Source organism: Eleutherodactylus coqui, chromosome 10, assembly GCF_035609145.1.
Source record: "Eleutherodactylus coqui strain aEleCoq1 chromosome 10, aEleCoq1.hap1, whole genome shotgun sequence".
Classification (NCBI taxonomy): Eukaryota; Metazoa; Chordata; class Amphibia; order Anura; family Eleutherodactylidae; genus Eleutherodactylus; species Eleutherodactylus coqui.
Genome location: NC_089846.1, coordinates 120357607 through 120376000, shown reverse-complemented (window position 1 = coordinate 120376000; position 18394 = coordinate 120357607). Strand labels below are relative to the sequence as shown.

The 18394-nt window shown below is 43.0% G+C and overlaps 1 protein-coding gene across 2 annotated transcripts in view; it reads left to right on the top strand.

The window, feature by feature from the left end:
• Nucleotides 1–18394, top strand: part of AFF2 (ALF transcription elongation factor 2) — a 520583-nt gene that overhangs the window by 393434 nt on the left and 108755 nt on the right. For both annotated transcript variants that reach the window (XM_066581793.1, XM_066581792.1), the window contains exons 8-9: nt 1792–1843; nt 13460–13497. In XM_066581793.1, coding sequence (XP_066437890.1) covers nt 1792–1843; nt 13460–13497 — 90 coding nt within the window. The remainder of the gene's footprint in view (nt 1–1791; nt 1844–13459; nt 13498–18394) is intronic.

Below are 18394 nucleotides of genomic sequence, written 5' to 3'. Positions count from 1 at the left end.
TTAATTGCATTTTTTAAGTATTTTGTAACAAACATTTTCAAAAGGTACTAAAGTGCTTTTCCAGCAAATAACAACAGTGCGTATGAGTCCATTCCTGTGTCTCATGATAGAACTCCAGGGAGAAAGACAGTAAATCAGTTGGCAGGAAGGCTAGTTCGTGAAATATAGGAGACACAAAGAATGACATATAACTGTTAAGCATAAACATCTGCTGTCTGCCAACACATCATACATGAAATCATCAAAACTCCTATTGTGGTTCACAGATGGCTAAACGTAGCAACATAAAGTGGCTAAACCTCAGTTTAAAGCTCTGGGCTAGTGGGCACACACCCATTATGAGGGTGTAGAAGGAAATAGGATAAGAGAGGGACTGACCTGGATAAGCACCATCAATCATGTAGCGGGATCAGTTGTTGACCAGACATGGTACACTCCATAGACCACACTGCGGGAGAGAAGCATGTATGGATATGCTGCCGTATCCGGTGAGGAAGCAGAGTCATGAACGTGTTCCATGTAGCAAAAAAGTTTTCAACTTTCGGTTCCTTGTTGTGCGCTACTTCAACCCAATCCTTCCGCATTACAAAGGACCGTTTTTCCAAGAATAATGTGGAAGTAGGGTGGTTGGGGTTGATTCCAAATAGATTTTCAGGCAGTGGCAGTGGTGATAAATAACATGTTGAGGTCTTTACTGCCAAAGCCAGACCCCTCTCTGGAAACAAGGCCAAAATGGCCCAGGTAGAGTTGAGTAGGGCCTTTTCCACCAAATTGTAGGATGAAGGCATGAGTGCATGATCAGAAAGGTTGTTGTGTGGACAGCTCCACATACAGTGAAATAGGCGTCTAGTTCCCTGCAGTTCAAGCAGCAAGAGGAGGAGTAGAGTCTCATTTTAAACCCGTGTTTTGGGGTAAGGTATGACCTGTGCATAATTTTAAGGACATTTCTAGATATCTAGGCATTGGAAGAACATGGATAGTTTAAGGAATGCCAAAATGAGAGAAGGTACAAAGTTTACCTTGTCATGTTTCCATTTATTAAGTGAGATTATTTGCATCGTAGTTTAAATAAAAACTAGATTTAATCAGCAGTTCACTTTCTGATATAGATTCCCTTAAAAGGAGTTAACTGGGGACATACTCCTGTTCAAAAACTTCTTCAACCTGTGGTAGTGAGATAACAGAACTCTCACTCACCTTCTAAACTTCACCTTCGCTCAGAGGCGTAACTTGAAGCTCCTGGGCCCCAATGCAAAACCTGGAACGGAGCCCCCAACTATAATGCTTTACTCATAGTACTGGGCTTCCTATATGGAGAAGAGAGACCTTATGGGCCCCCCAAGGCTCCTAGGCCCGGGTGCAACCGCATCCCCTGCATCCTCTATAGTTACACCCCCTGCCTTCGCTGCTGTTTGCCAACTCCTGTCCCCCACTGGTCTGCCCTTCTGGGTTCCTGCAGCCGGCAATGACTTCCCCAACAGAAGAGCCATGTGACCGCTGCAGCCAATCACTCAGCTGGTGAATACCTGTGGTGCTCACTTGGCCCAGTGCATCATCATCACTCCCCCCCAAGTAGTAAAGTTTAGCAGGGTGTGGGAGCCAGCTTAACAGCAGTGACGGGGGAGGGGGAAGAGTGAATATGTATTCTGTTATTTTGGTACCGCAGGCGGAAGAAGTTTTTGAACAGATATATGTCCCCGGATACCCCCTTTAAGTATAAACTAGAACTGTATTTTATAACGTCTGTACTATGAATATTAATATTTAGTTTTTTCCCCTTTTGCTATGTAGCATGCTGGAAGATGATCTGAAGCTGAGCAGTGATGAAGAAGACAGCGAACAGGTATTGTTATTTAAATACACTTTCACATGGTTACACTAAATGGAATTCATTGGCTACAAACCAAGTGAACTGCACTGTCTGACCTTAACGACCCCAAATCAATAAGATACGCAGCGGGTAATTAGTAATAATACCTGTGTGTATATCATCGGAGTCATTAAACAACACGATTCCTAAGGCCGCACATCTCTAGAACATAGCACTGAAATGTGGAATGTGTGGATTGATTAACTTACACTTGTCACGGACAGTATGGATCCCTTCGCTGCCTCAGACATACGCAATAGGAACAGGAGACACACAAAAGAACACTAGAACATTTTTTTTTTAACCTTTTCACTGCAGGATGTTTTTGAAACGTTATACCGCCGATGTCAAAACATTCTACAAAGTTGTAAAAGATGCAAAAAAATCAGCAGGCAATCCAACATTAGTGTTTTCTGCGAGAGGATTTAAAAAAAAAAAAAAAAAAGCTGATAATTGTATTTTTTTTTCACTGCAATATATACTTTTTCACGTCTTCTCACTATCTGTAAATATACATTCTTTTATTGAAAAATTAAGAACTTTCTGATCATCACACACATCTGAGAATGTAATACTCAATGCAGAGGCGTAACTTGAAGCTCCTGGGCCCCAATGCAAAACCTGTAACGGGACCCCCAACTATAATGCTTTATTCATAGTAGTGGGCTCCCTATATGGAGAAGAGAGGCCTTATTGGCCTCCTAAGGTTCCTGAGCCCGGGTGCAACCGCATCCCCTGCATCCTCTATAGTTACGCCCCTGACTCAATGTCCCCTAACAAACAGTTGTAGCCACTATCAAGGGATGATTGTCATGAAGCCCACAGTGTTATGACTTCAGAGTGGGACTGATGGGTCTGGGGTAACATCAGCACAGCAGCCCCCAGACCATGTTGTGCACAGTATCATTCTGTGCTGGACACCGTGGGAGTCGGGACCTTTCACTTGGGACAGAATTAGGCCACAGGATGTAGCCAAATTAGCAGCCGTAGAATTCCACTCCAAGATCTGTAGGGCTTATTACGGATTTTGATGCAGAATTGCAGACAAGTTCTAAGCCATTTTTAATTTTGCATTAAAATCTGCAGGTGGCCTTCCGATTTTGGCATGGAATTTACCGAGGTGCACTATGACGCCTATTGGATCCCATGTGAGAGGTCCCTAGCATCTCCCTCTGAAATCATAGCTGCAACAATGCCCTGTTGTTATACCTACTACTTGAGGGCTTAGTCACACGGGCGCATCCGGGCACGAAGAAGACGGTGGCACCTGCAGGTACGGGCGATTCTCTTCATCGCCGGCAGAAAGAACATGGCTCCATTGCCGGTCATGTGTTCTTTCTACCGGTGCTGCGCAGAGATGTCCGCACTGCAGGTGTGTCCGTCTTCTTTGTGCATGAAGACGGGTGCATCGGCCCCCGCATGCGCCCGTGTGACTAAGCCCTAAAGCATAACAAAATATTCAGTTGACATTTCACAATAGGCTTTCTTCTTTGTGTACACGAAGAATAACAGCATTTCTGATCATTATATGACAAGTATCCTGCATTTTTTAGCCATTTTCCTCTTCTGTAGGCTTAATATCAAATTATCAGTTTTCCCGGAGCTGCTGGGTGGAAACTAGCTATTATGATGTCTCACATATACTACACACAGAGAGAAGAGGAGATCTGCACCCCTATCTCTCTGTAGCAAATCAGCAGCAATATGGAGGATCTTAACAACAGTACTGAGCAGTGTAGCTGTGAATTCAGCACTGGGGTGAAATAGAAAACTTACTAGAAACTGCAGCCACATCCCTGCATTTGTGTGCCTCTCTCTCTTTCTGCAGCATCCCCTAACTCCCTTTCCATCTCCCCTCTCCATAGACTTTATTTGGGCAGCATGTAATCTGATCCCTCAGTGTATGAAATTCTGTGTACACATAATATCAGTACATTCAGATTAAATGATTAATGCAGGAAGTAGTATGGAGGATGAAGAAAAGTGGAAATTGGCAAAGAAAGAGGCATTTATCTCTAATAAAATGTATTATACTTTGATATATATGCTTGTATTATTGATTTATGGAAAAAAGACAAATGCGAAGGAATGTTTGCCTTAGATAATATGTAAACTATTTTATTCTAATGTGGATACAAATATTTAAATGATGCAAATAATAAATTATAAAGTTTTATATAAGTTTTAAGCCATACAACTTGATATACTGGTCTTTATTCCTTGATCCCACTATTACCTTGTGCTCCAGGATAAACTAACATCTCCTGCTTGCCATTATCATTGGGTCCCAACCTGTTTCATGTAAGAAAGGTTTCAGTTGTGATGCATTGCTTGTGTCTCTGTCACATGGGAGATATTTATGGCCGTGCCAAGCATTCCATTAAATATGCTTTCCTTTGCTGTTTAATGGGGTTAGTTTGGATTAGAGGAGCCCGGTAAGTGAGGGGTTAGATCTGGAATCAATTTTCATTTACAGTTGAGCAGCAGCTATTGATGCCGGGCTCACAGCTCAATAAAAGATCTAAAGATATAGACTTCATACTTTTCTTTCAATATAAACAGCATAATCAGGCTCAAATGTTTTTGCAAAGACACAAGTATTGACATTTTTTATTTAATAACTGTCTTTTAACTTTTGAGTTATCAGCAGCTTGCAATGTTTCAATGATTTTCTTCCCTTAGAATCATGCTGACCATCACAAAGGATATTTATAGGGCATGTTCATTATAGCAAGCAAGCATCTGTTTAACATTTCATGTGGGATTTCCTGCATTATTAAGTCGTACACTGTACAGATTCTAGGACAATATTATTGAACATACCAATGGTTTAGCATGCAGTGAACCACAAAGCTTTCCAAGATCAAGTTCGCTTTCTAGGAAAGCAATTATAGGTATCTGCTTTTGGACATTCATACAAATATTCTCGCTGGGGCCTCCATGTTATATTTAATAGGCTACTTCCATGTGCTAATAGGGCTCTACTATGTGATATGTATAATTGCGCTCCCTTCGGGCCATTTATAAGGCTGGAGGGCTTCAATAATTAAGGGTGGTTTCCTCTGCTTAGGGAAAAGTTTTCAATCTTAATGTTCATCCTGTGGGGCTGATTTTTTATATAAGGTTTCATTTATTGTATACTAAACTTATAGGGGTTAAAGGAGTTTTCAAGGGAGAATCAACGACTGCAGTTACAAGTGTGAGCCACTACATAGAGGTCGGCGCAGAGACTTCTGCTCTGACTTCTGTGTATTTGCAGTGCTAATAGCATGCATCTGCTCAGCTGATTGGTCGGAGTTCCGAGAGACGGCTCCCGGCCGATCAACTATTGATGACCTATCCTGGGGGTAGGTCATCAATAGTATTTTCCCTGGACAACCCCTTTAATGATCCATGCCAATGCCGAATTTGGTTTGGACCCAGTGGTGAGCTTTTAGCATGGTTTTATCTTGGTCTATCCATAAGATAGCAGATAACTTGTTGATCGGTGGGGGTTTCACTAATGAGACCCCAGTCGATCTCCAGAACAAGATTCTTGCATCCAGTTCTGCCAGTTCTGCCTATCACTGTGGGAATCACTTCTCGTCCTATAGTGACATCAGCATAAATGGAGCGCTGGCCGAGCGTGCATGGTCAGTGTTCCATTCATTTCAATGGGGCTGATGGAAATACCCAAGCGGGTGCCACTTGGGTATCTCTGTAGCCCCATTGAATGTAACGTCAACGTGCTTGCGTGACCAGCACTGTATTGAGTCTCTTCTTCACTGTGGGGGTACAGTAATCCTGCAGCGAGGAGGACAGAGGATCTCGAAAACGGTGGGGGTCTCAGCAGTAAGACCGCCATCAATCAGCAAATTATTCCCTATCCTATGGATAGGGAATAACTTGCAATCTTGGTGCAACCACTTTAAAATTGCTTCACAATCAATCTGTCCTCCCTGTTTACTGCTGATCAGGACATGGGACTGCTACAGCCAATAACTGGTTACAGCAGTGACCTTCTATAGCCTATGGATAGGAAATAACTTGTAATCTTAGTGCAATCCCTTTAATAACTTTTACCTTACTAGCATTATTCATAATGCACATTTTTCCATTAATGGTAACCACAGCAGTATTTTTGTTACACATAGCATATTTGGGAAATAGAGGCATTTATATATCCAGGTATTTATAACATTGACGTTGGGATATTTCAATGTACTAGCAGAAGCACCGTGTGTGCGCTCTCTCAGAATGGGCTGAAAAGAGCCAATCTGTGTGTGTGCAACATCCTTGAGGGCACCCGGTGAGCATGAAACACCACTACCCGAACCCCCAGTTCCATCACAATTAAGTCCCATAATTTATGTGAGTCAAAGGTGATGAGAGGTTTCCATTAAGAAGTCAGGGCAGCAGATAAATACAATATATGACCACTCTGGGAAAGAGCTCACAGATGGCTAGTGGCATAAGAGTCATACCAAACCAGATCAGCCCTACGGGGTGCTGTTTATACATAAAAAAATAAATGCGCCTAAATAAAAAAATATATATATGATTAGGCATGTTATATGGAAACCAAATATGAGATTGAGTCGCAACAAATGTCATTTATTTTCCTTTTTTTACTATTTTTTTTTTTTTAAAACGTTTTCAAGAAATCTTAAAAATATTTAACCAGAATAAAAGAAACCAGAGAAGAAGTTACAGAGGAATAAGAAAGCATTTTGGCAAATAGAAACCACAAAAAAACCAACAATTGCCAAGTGTCAAACATTATACTTGGCTTTGGGTTTAACACCAAGATCCAATGTCTACAGGCGGATGTGACTTGCGGAATCCACGCAGGAGCTCCGCTAGTCAAGTCGCCCACTGGGAATCATAGGGGCGTCCGCAAATTAATTAAAGCATGCGGATTTGTTTTGTGGACATTAAAGTCAATGGAAGCCGTCCAATCCGTGGCAAACACCCACAGCTGGACGTGCTGCGAATCCGCGGGAAAGCAGGAGATTTAAAAATAAACCTGTACTGCATATGTCAGCTAGCGAGCCGTGAGGACTATGCACAGTACAGCGAACCTGGAAGTGGAGAGGTCCATACAGACGCCGCTGCCAGGAGAATACAGGTACGCAGGGCTCAATGGCCGTGGGCAGGGCTGGAATCCATGCGGGATTCTCCACTCGGAATCCGACCCACCCGTGGACATTGGGCTTTAGGTTGGGCTCCCACGGACGCACACGTAAAACCCTACGTGAGTCACGCAGGGTTTTACCGATGTGGAGCTGACAGTAAGCCGGCCTATCGCCATGTATGCTAGCGATATTGTATTTCGCATGACAGCGTATCTCACACATGCTACCGTGTACAGTCTTCCTGTTTTTTGTTCCTTTTTTGTTTAAATTTCCCGCACTATCGCTTCGCAATGGCGCTCATATACGCCACCCATATACTGCAAAGTAGAACACGCTGCATTCTTTTCTATGCCATTCCTACTGGCCAATATGAGCGGAACTGCGTAAGGCAATGTGTTCCACTCCCTGCGAATTATCGCATATCACACCTGCATACATTACACGTGTAATACATGATAATCTTACACTCGTGTGAGCCCGGCCTAACAGCCTTACAATTACAGATTACAGAAAACACATTTTGTTTCTCGTTTGACTGTATATCGAAATAACATCTAGTAACTTACCATATCTCCCATATTACAGATTTTAGAATACATTTCATATTTCGTATTTTACTGTCATTTTTAAGTACAAACTAGAGGTTGTCATTTAACCCTTTGCAATCCAATTTTGGACTCAGCGTTTCCTAGGAGGTTTTCTCTTTCCGCCAGTATACAATGGCGTCATCTGCTGGCTAGAGCCAGTACTGCAGTATGGGACATGCTGGAGAGGCCCCCAACAACAGAGCAGCCAGTAATATACAGTAAGAATACCCTGCCAGACGTCTTCCGACATCGGAACTGTACAGCCTTCAATCAGAATGTCTTTAGACGTCAGACAGTGGATTGGAAAGGGTTAATAGCAGACAAAAGAATATAAATGGCAGCACTTTAGACTATTCTTGCTAGATTACGCCATCCAAATACATCCTGGTGATGCTTTAGTGGGTGCACTAATTTCTGGAAATTGACAGCTCCAAATAAGCTATTGGAGATAGTCCAGCTCTGATAATAGTACATTTCACCTCCCATTTGCATTAGAAAAGGTTTTTCGTCCCACTTTACATTAAACATATGTGATATTCCGGGGTATTGAAGTATGGTTTGTGTTCCATAATTATGCATGATTGTTCGGGGGAAAAAAAAAATCACCACTGAAAACTCCAGCTGCTTAAACAGTTTGATAGACTGAAGCTATTCTACCATCGGTGCCCCCAGCTGTGTTGCTTAGCAACATTTTAATTCAAGAAGAATCGAAGGAGATGCGGTCCCTGTGGAGATGGAAACAGAAATAAGAGGCCCGTTGACAGATGATCTCAGTTGTTTCTTCTAATATACTGTGAAGATCACTGGCTCTTTTCATGAATGATAAATGGACTGTACACAGATCAATGGGTTCAGCAATAAACTCGACCTAGCCTCTATGTCTACGGCAAGCCGAGTGGCCCTGGAATTTACTCATTTGGATGATTTGGTGTTTGTTTTTTTTTTCAACGGCTTCACGAGAAGAAATTGATCCGAACGTTTGGCCATAAGTTGGACCTTCTTGCCGTAGAAGTAAATATTAATAGTCTTCCAAGTCGAATGATAACCCTCTACCCTCGGCGTGTCGGAATAACCTTAGAAAAGCTGACCTTGTTATTAAACTGCATGTTCAATCAGCTAATAACCGGCATTTTGGGAAAGTGTACTGGAAGGATTTTCATCAGCCCTAGAACTGCAAAAAATGTGATTAGGAAGAGCAGATTAAGACGCCAGCTCATTCATATCCAGATAGTGATTACCCACTAGGGAACCTAGGTTAAAGCCTGCAGCTATGAGGAAGGGAGGAGGTGCGGAGAAGCCGTCTACAGATTTGGAATTTGTTTTATGGTTACTTTGCGTTTAGGTTCTCATCATCCTTTTTGTTGCTTTATTTACAGCAGTGATTCATTGTAGTTTTATAGCTTTGATGAGAGAAAGACGGTACGAAATGTAATACAGCGCTTTTTAATGTAAGGTTAAGTCAACCGTTGCACTCTCGGAAATACATAATGTAATACATAGTGAAATCTCATGTGTGAAAATGTGTCGTGTCCATAAATTGTACTGCATTGATAATAAGAGCAGTCCTGGAGTTGCATTATGGGGGAATCTGCAGTATAGTGCTATTATCAAGAAGGCTTTTCAATGATTACCCGGTGGAGACATGAAGAAATGGAATTCCCTGCAGCTGACTGTTTTGATGCCATCAGCAGAATACAGGCTACTCGTGGCGGCTTATGTTCCTTGCTTATTAAGGAATGTGTTTTGATTATAACATTTTCCTAAGGAATTGCTCATAATAGGCAGGTGGATGAACTAGAGTAGGTCCCTTGCTTGAAACCTTCCTCTATAAGCCAGAGTGGCTGCTATTCTGGAAGAATCAACAAAACCAAGCATAGTAGTTGACCATGGATCTGAGTGGAGGCCATGTAATAATATATTCCAGCTATCATAGAGAACATGGGTTTTTTGAATGGAACTTTTTTCTGTGATTGCCAGGGGTTATAAAACCAGGATCTGTGGCAGTTGGCTGACCACCATAAGGGACAACCCTGTTAAGATATTCTTGCAGTCATAGAAACAAAAGCAAACACTTTTACCCAATTGTTGCTAAAGAGGTTTTCCGGGGCCTAAGTATTGATGACATCTTCGTAAGATAGGTCATCAGTGTAAAATCATGGAGGTGGCAACTTCTGATCAGCTGCTTGAAGAGGCCATGCTGCTTGGGTGAACGCCATAGCCTCTTCCTTGGCCTGCCATGTCATGTTCATTGGTCATCTGGCCTTTGGGCTGCTCAGTGCCATTCAAGTGCATTGAGCTACAATAAAATGCATCACCGCTCAGAGAGGTGCCGGGCGTCAGCCCTACAAATCTGTTGTCGATGACCTATTTCAAAAATAGTAAATTAAATCTAAAAAGAAGCACTCCATAGTACAGCAAGTTCACGATAAACCAAGGACCTAATTCCAGTAGGAAATGTAGTGCCTAGAATGGTTGCGCTCAGGCACAACCCATTAAAAGCCTATAGACAGCAGCAGCCTCCCCGCATTGGACTGTCTAAGAAACGTCCATACATGAAGTCAACAAGGAAGAAAGAAAAAGGAGGATATCAGGTGCGATGTGTCGCAGAACACACTTCATCAAAGTAACATACTGCTTTGTTGACTTGGCAACATGTCTCTGTGCCGATACGGCACCTTCATCTGGCCATTCAGACAATAGCAATTGAAGGTGCCGATACGGCATGGAAGCGCATCATTGAGTCAATAGAGCAGTATGTTTCTTTAATGAAGTGTGTCCTCCTGTACAGCATACCAGGTAGCCTCATTTTTCTCTCTTCCTGGTTCTATTTTAAGATCGGATCATCATTTTCTATGTTTTGGGAAAAAAAATCTTAAATCTGCAATAAAAGTGAATAACTGAGAATATTTTTTCAACTAACCCAATGCAAGTTATAACCAATAATCAACTAACCCAATACAAGTTCTAACTAGAGATGAGCGAGTATACTCGCTAAGGCACATTACTCGAGCGAGTAGTGCCTTAGCCAAGTATCTCCCCGCTCGTCCCTAAAGATTCAGGGGCCAGCGGGGGGCGGGGAGCGGCGGGGGAGAGCGGGGAGGAACGGAGGGGAGATCTCTCTCTCCCTCTCTTGCCCCCGATCCCCGCCGCAACTCACCTGTCACCCGCGCCGGCCCCCGAATGTTTAGAGACGAGCGGGGAGATACTCGGCTAAGGCACTACTCGCTCGAGTAATGTGCCTTAGCGAGTATACTCGCTCATCTCTAGTTATAACCAATAATCAACTAACCCAATACAAGTTCTAAATAGAGATGAGCGAGCACGGTTTTTTAAGGCTGATACTCAAGCTAGCATCGGTCTTGTCGAGTAACTGATTACTCGTCCGAGCAAATGCGGGGGGAGGGGGAGGCAGCCGGGGGGGTAGAGATCTCTCTCATTCCCCCCCCCCTTCCCGCCTTTGCTCGGACGAGTAATCAGTTACTCAAGAAGACCGATGCTCGCTCGAGTATTAGCCTTAAACGAGCGTGCTCGCTCATCTCTAGTTCTAACCAATAAGATGTTCCTTGATCAGAGCTCATTTATTTTGAGGCCATAGATGCATCAGTTATATCCAGTAACTGTATACATTGCAGTATATAGCAATATAATAGCTTATTTGGTTTTCTTTGTCAGATTTTCTGGTCTTGAAAGAGCAGGGCTGAGTTTTTAGCATTAACCTCTGCATCTCATTTATTGTGGCGTGGGATCACTTGTAACAAGGAAGGAATCAGTATGCTAATAGCAGCAGTAATTTTATGACACGTTTCAATGGGAACTGGGCAGACCACCAGCCACATCCACAAAGCAGTTTATATAGCTGAGTGTTTTAGTGTTTTAACACTGTCAGTTTCTGCTTTTAAGTACTTTACAAGAAAATTACTTTGTGTTGAAGTGCCAATAAACTGTAAGAGTGAGGGCATTTATATTGATGTTTTTTTTTTCCCTTTTCACCATTTTGCAGTGCAATAAGAAATAATTGCAGTCTTATCCATAAATATGAATTTAAATAATAGGAGTGTTTGTAAGAGATGATGCCTCAAGTGCAAGTAAAAGAAAAGTGATTCTGTAGCAAGGAACCGTGGAAAAATGTTAAAAATGCTGAATTTAAAAAAAATGTAATCACAAATTGATTTTTGAGTGTTACTATTACTAAACGCTTATCATATTTCTAAATGACATATGGTTTGAAAAACTACAAAAGTAGCATATCCTACAATTCATAAAGGAAGATGGAAGAGAATTTTGTAACGTATCATCCTTAAGAAAAGTAGGGGAAAATTATTTTTACTCTCTGATGTATTTACTAAAAGGCAATGTAGTACTGCGCACAGATGTATCCTTCCTTAAAGGAGTTTATCAGGTGATCTTTATTGATGACCTATTTTCGGGATAGTTCATTAATAGTTGATTGCTTGGGATCTGCCACTTTGGGATTCTGACTAGGGATGAGCGAGTATACTCGCTAAGGCACTACTCGCTCAAGTAATGTGCCTTAGCCGAGTATCTCCCCGCTCTTCCCGAAAGATTCGGGGGTCGGCAGCGGGCAGGGAGCTGCGGGGGAGAGCAGGGAGGCACGGAGGGGAGATCTCTCTCTCCCTCTCTCCCGCCCGCTCTCCCCCCGCTCCCCGCCGCAACTCACCTGTCAGCTGCGGCGGCCCCCGAATCTTTAGGGATGAGCAGGGAGATACTCGGCTAAGGCACATTACTCGAGCGAGTAGTGCCTTAGCGAGTATACTCGCTCATCCCTAATCCTGACCAATCAGCTATTCAGGCACCCTCTGTCACTGCCAAAACACACAAGGTATAGAGCAGAAGCCGATATCTCTGACCCTTGCTGGTAATTACAGGCACAGCTCCTGTTATAATCAATAGCAACTGTGCCTGCAGTTATTAGCGTCAGCCACTACACAGGGTTTTGGAGCTATCTGCTTATGCTCTGTACTCCTGTCTGTTGGGGTTCTGACAATAGGCTCCTGATCAGTTGATAGATCAGGGTCCGGACAGGCAGATCCCAGCTGATCAACTATTGAGAACCTATCCTGAGGGTAGTTCATCAATAAAGAAAGCCTGGGAAAACCCGTTTAAGAGAGTGGGAATGTTGGACAGTATAGCGACTCATCAGTGGTTAGATTATAGATGACACCTGCATGGACCATCTACATGGAATTTATACTGTATGTAGTGCTAAGAGGTTGGTGGTGCTGAAAGTTGGTATCAAGAGGTGAAGGAAGTGAAAGAGGAGGAGAAGAGGAGACAGACAAGAATGAATGTCCCACAACTGTTGGGGTGCCATGAGGCGTAGACTACCACTTTCGGAACCTGTAGAATGTGGAGCTGTTGCTTCAGTAGTAGACTCTTGAAGTGCCAACTTAGCCCGTCCTCTACCACCTCCAACATTGGCTTCTCGCTGACCTCTGCAGCAGGCATTACGGGAAATTTGATTTTTCATCGTTTTGGACTAACCCAATTCAATTTTGCAGAAATTGGGCTGATTTTATCTCCTGGCCAATCAAGATGAGCATCACTAATTACCAAAACTATTTTTTTTTAATCTGCACAATTTACCCCACTTTAATTATCTCGTAAAACAATGTGACATTATTGGTACATGTTTTGCAGTCAGCCTAGCAGGTGATATCCCAGTAATAAAACACATAAGCGGTTAATGTGTTAATTACAAACACCTTGACTCTGTGTTGGATAGTGTAAGGTATTTACCATGGTGGGTGATTATGGGCTTATTTGCCTTGAAAGCAAATACTGCTTGCTGATCCGTTTCTGATGATGTTATAAACAGGACCATTTTAATCTATAGATGAGTAATGTCAATTTTTGGTTATTTTTTACAGGCCGGTGAAAAAACAAAGCTGAGAAGTACCCCAGTGAAGTAAGACATCCTTTGTTATTTCTAAACCCATAGAATCCTTGTGAATAAGAAAATATTGCCAAAGTTGTTAATCTGCCAGTTGCAACTAATCAAAATGTATAACAGCTAGAGAAGAGCGAGCCCGCTCGGATAAGGCAGTTACTCGAGCGAGCATCGCTCTTCTCGAGTAACTGCATTCTCGTCCGAGCAGGCTCGGGGGGGGGGGGGTGAGTGGGGGGCGGCGGGGGGTTGTGGGGGGAGAGAGAGGTCTCTCTCCCCCCCGATCCTGCTCAGATGAGAATGCAGTTACTCAAGAAGATCGATGCTCGCTCGAGTAACTGCCTTATCCGAGCAGGCTCGCTCATCTCTAATAATAGCCATTTTTCATTCAGTGGTATAAAACATATGAATATTTGCTATGATTAATAGTTCTAACCATTACTTATATATTCACTGTTTACCTGTGGAGTCTTTCATTGTAGTGTAAACGTAATGATGAATGTTTTAGGATTGGAGGAACCAACTCATTAGTTAATCTTGAGAAGTGGTTCAAACCTGTGGTTGTCGATCTGCTGGAAAACTGCAACTTCCAGCTCCTCCTGAGAGCCTGGGCCATCTTAAAATCTGTTTTATGAGGATGACAAAGTATGGCATTAGTTACTGTAGGAAGTTACAGAAAAGAAATCTGTCAGGTTGAATATTCTGTCCAAACTGCAGGCATATTATAGAGCGGGAGGAGCTGAGCAGATTGATATATAGTTTTATGGGGAAAGATTCAGTAGAACTTGTGCTTCATTCATTTACACCTCTGCACATTCTCAGCTTAGAAGTCCAGTGGGTGGAGCTATCAGTGATTGACAGCTGTTTATGCACTCATACACAGCTGTCACTGATAGGACCGCCCACTGGACTTCTAAGCTCAGAATAAGCAAAAGTTTAAATTAATAAAATATACATCCTACTGAATCTTTCTCCATAAAACTATATATCAATCTGCTCAGCAGCTCCTGCTCCATAACATGCTGCCTGCAGTTTGATTGGGCAAACTACTGCTAAAATGCATAATTTGTAATACTCAAGAGACATAATATGAAAATTCTAGTATGCTTGTATCCTTAAAAAGCCACATATCTTAGAACTCCATGTGAGATATAGGGGGAGACATTATACGGTCTTATATAGCCATATAACCATGCTCTTGGGCAATACCTCCTGCTTGTGTGAGGTCATGTATAGAGATGAGTGAGCATACTCGATAAGGCAAACTACTCGAGCGAGTAGTGCCTTATTCGAGTACCTGCCCGCTCGTCTCTAAAGATTCGGGTGCCGGCGGGGGGCTGGGAGCAGCGGGGAAGAGCGGGGAGGAACGGAGGGGAGATCTCTCTCCCTCTCCCTCCCCCCCAGCCCCTGCGCCCACCTACTCACCACCGCAACTAACCTGTCACCCGCGCCGGCACCCCAATCTTTAGAGACGACCGGGCAGGTCCTCAATAAGGCACTACTCGCTCGAGTAGTTTGCCTTATCGAGTATGCTCGCTTATCTCTAGTCATGTACTCTGCAAAATTGGTTCTTTCTCCTCTCTTCTTCTCTAAAGTAGGGGATGGCATACATCATCACATGCCTCTACCCTACCTCCTCTGGGATACTTTTCTGTATTTTTATATGCATGGAGAACCATGTTTAACCCTTTCCAATCCAATTTTCTATCCTAGTTTTCCTAGGGGCCTTACTCTTTTTCTGCCGTGATACAACGGCACTATCTGCTGGCTAAAGCCAGTACTGCATGAGGTGACACGTTAGATAGGCTCCGACAGCAGAAAGGCTGGCAATATACAGTAAGAGAACCCTGACGGACGTCTTCCAACATCAGAGCTGTACAGCCTTAAATCATAATGTCTTCAGAGGTCAGACAGTGGATTGGAAAGGGTTAACTTTGTTTTTTTTCAGAATTTCTTATTTAGGATGCACAATTAAAGAGGAGTAAGTTGGTATATTCACATGCATTAAATGCACTTTCTCTGTGTATGACAACCCTTACTCAGTTCAGGCCCTTAGTTATATCCCTATGAAGGGATTCCAAGCTTTGGGTTTGCAATGTATTGGCATCCATGATTATACTATAATATTACTTGGATGAGTCTTTAACCCTATTGTGGTTAAAAAGTAGAAGAACTAAGCCACCTTCATACTCTTGGAGACTCAAATAACCCGTTTAAAGGCATATCCCCATCTAAGACTTTTATGGCATATCCACAGAATATGCAACGGCGTACCCACAGCTATTTCAAGTTCCATTCTTCTGCTCTGGTTGTATGCGATGGCCGGGGTGGGCAGAAGTTAGAGAAACAGCAGAGTAGGGCACGCTACGCTGTTTGCATAACTTCCATAGAAGTGAATGGGAATTATGGAAACAATGTAGTGCAGCGCATCATTGTATCTCTCTGTGCTACACTGTTTCCAAAGCCCACATTCCCATACTTCTATGGGAGTTACGAAAACAGCAAAAGACAGCCAATTTGGTCATTTCCACAATCCCCAACCATTTGGTTGCCTCCTACACTGGTATATTCCCATCGTAGCCATGATTGGTTGAGATGGGAATATTCCGTTAAGCAATCAATGTATAGACAGACCATACCCCCTCTTGATATGTTTCATGCCAACATCACATATGACCCCTTGTAGTTGGGTTCCAGTTGTCGAAATACAAGCGACAGAAGCCGGGTGTATATAGAAAGCATACAGTAATGTGTAGATTTTGTAACGAGCCATGCTTAAGCAGCTGCTTAATCATCACATCATTACCAGCTTATGGTTAACAGTGCTAAGTCAATATTAACATTACCACAGCTGCAGGAATATTCATTCGATGAATGGGCCAACCTGCAGACTGTTTGCTTATTCATACATGGAGCGAAAAATATCACATTGTGTATTATATGAGTCGGTGGAGGTAATAGAAATTAAAGGCATAGATTACAGGTTAGGTGGCTCATCACATGCTATTTGTTTAGTCATTTCCAGTATTAACATGTGTAAAAGTGTAATTCTCCAAATGCAAATGGCTTTGGCAAACAGCCACACGCTAATATGTTGAGCTGGATGTAAGTGCCGCTGACAGCTGTTTCAGTTGGGGAGAAGACATAGATGTCATTACCGCTAAAATGTTCCAGGGTACATTTCGGTACACGTTTTACAGTAGATTGAAGTCTCCAATTACTCCCTTCCTTTCTTTGTCTTACTTACTCGACACAGAATAACTCATTGAGGACTGCTTGCTGGAGGCCATTGCTAATTCTGGAGTTATGTGAAGTGTTTGTACATTTCGGATGGGTTCACACTTGTATGTTGACTTTCAGTCATAATTTCGTCTCTCTGTTCCTTTTGCTGAACAGGGAAATGGAATTAAAATGGAAAAGACTGATCTATTTTTCTCCTTCCGTTGATTTCAATGAGTTTTTCAATAAATCAGAAAGCAAAAGGAAAGTTTTCAGGTTGCTTCCATTCCATTTGATTTGGTTTTTTTCAACTGAGCAACTAGAGATGAGCGAGCATACTCGTAAAGGGAAAATACTTGAGCGAGTAGCGTCCTTTTTCGAGAACCTGCCTGCTCGGCAGAAAGGATTCGGGCGCCGGTGGGGGGCGGCGGAGGCGGGGGGGACCGGGGGATGATATCTTCCCCCCGCTACCCCCTGCTTACTCCCACAACCCACCGCTCACCCCCGCCAGCACCCGAATATTTTCTGACAAGCAGGCAGGTACTCAAAAAGGACGATACTCGCTCAGGTGTTTTCCCTTAACGAGTATGCTCACTCATCTCTATGAGCAAGTAAATAAAATTTATTTATTTCAGTTTTAATACCATTTCTTGGCTCAGAAAATGGAACAGAGAAATGGAATTTGATTGAAAGGTGAAATGGAGGTGTAAACTCACCCTTAGGCCTCGGTCAGACGACCTTTTTTTGGTCCGATCTGCAGACGCGCTTGCGATCTGCAGATCTATAGACCAAATGCATCCCAATGGGATCGGTCACATGTCCGCTTTTTATGCGGATGTGCGATCAATTATAGGACACAACGATTCGCAGAACACGCCTATCTGCGTTCTGCGCATCGCTGTGTTCTATATATGCGCTCAATGGGGCCGGTGGCAGCAGCGCCGACCCCATTGAGAACATATACTTAAAGATCCTTCTCCTCTTCCACAGCTGTAACAACTGTGGCAGAGAAGAACAATGTTCACCCATTGAATTCAATGGAGCCGGCAATACAGCCGGCTGTATTGAGTGCTGCCTCTGATTGGCTGAGCGCAGGGACCAATCAGAGGCAGCTCTCAGCTATTGAATGACAGCAGTCCTGGGTATAAACAGATCATGGGAGAGATCCTTGTATTGTCCCCTCATGTATTTATACATAGTTATTTGATCGCCTCTTAGCCGTTTTTTTTCCAGGGTGATTAATCCCAATTTGGATAGCCTCTCTGGGTATTCCAGTCCCGTCATTCCATGTATTAGTTTAGTTACCCTTCTCTGAACCCCCTCAAGCACTGCTACATCTTTCCTGAGTGCCGGTGTCCAGAACTGTACGCAGTATTCCATGTGGGGCCTAACATGGTGGTAGAATAATGTTCTCATCCTTCGCCCCTATACCTCTTTTAATGCACCCCAAGACTTTATTAGCTTTTGCAGCAGCTGACTGGCATTGGTTACTCCAGTTTAGTCTACAATCCACTAGTATCCCCAGGTCTTTTTCCATCTGACTTTTCCCTAGCAGTACCCCATTTAGTGTATATTGGTGACATCCGTTTCTCCTGTCCATGCGCAGAACCTTACATTTAAACTTCTCTTAACTGTAGATCCAGGCATTGAGAATCTAAACCACTTGTGCACCATGTTCATCCATTGTAAATATGTAACG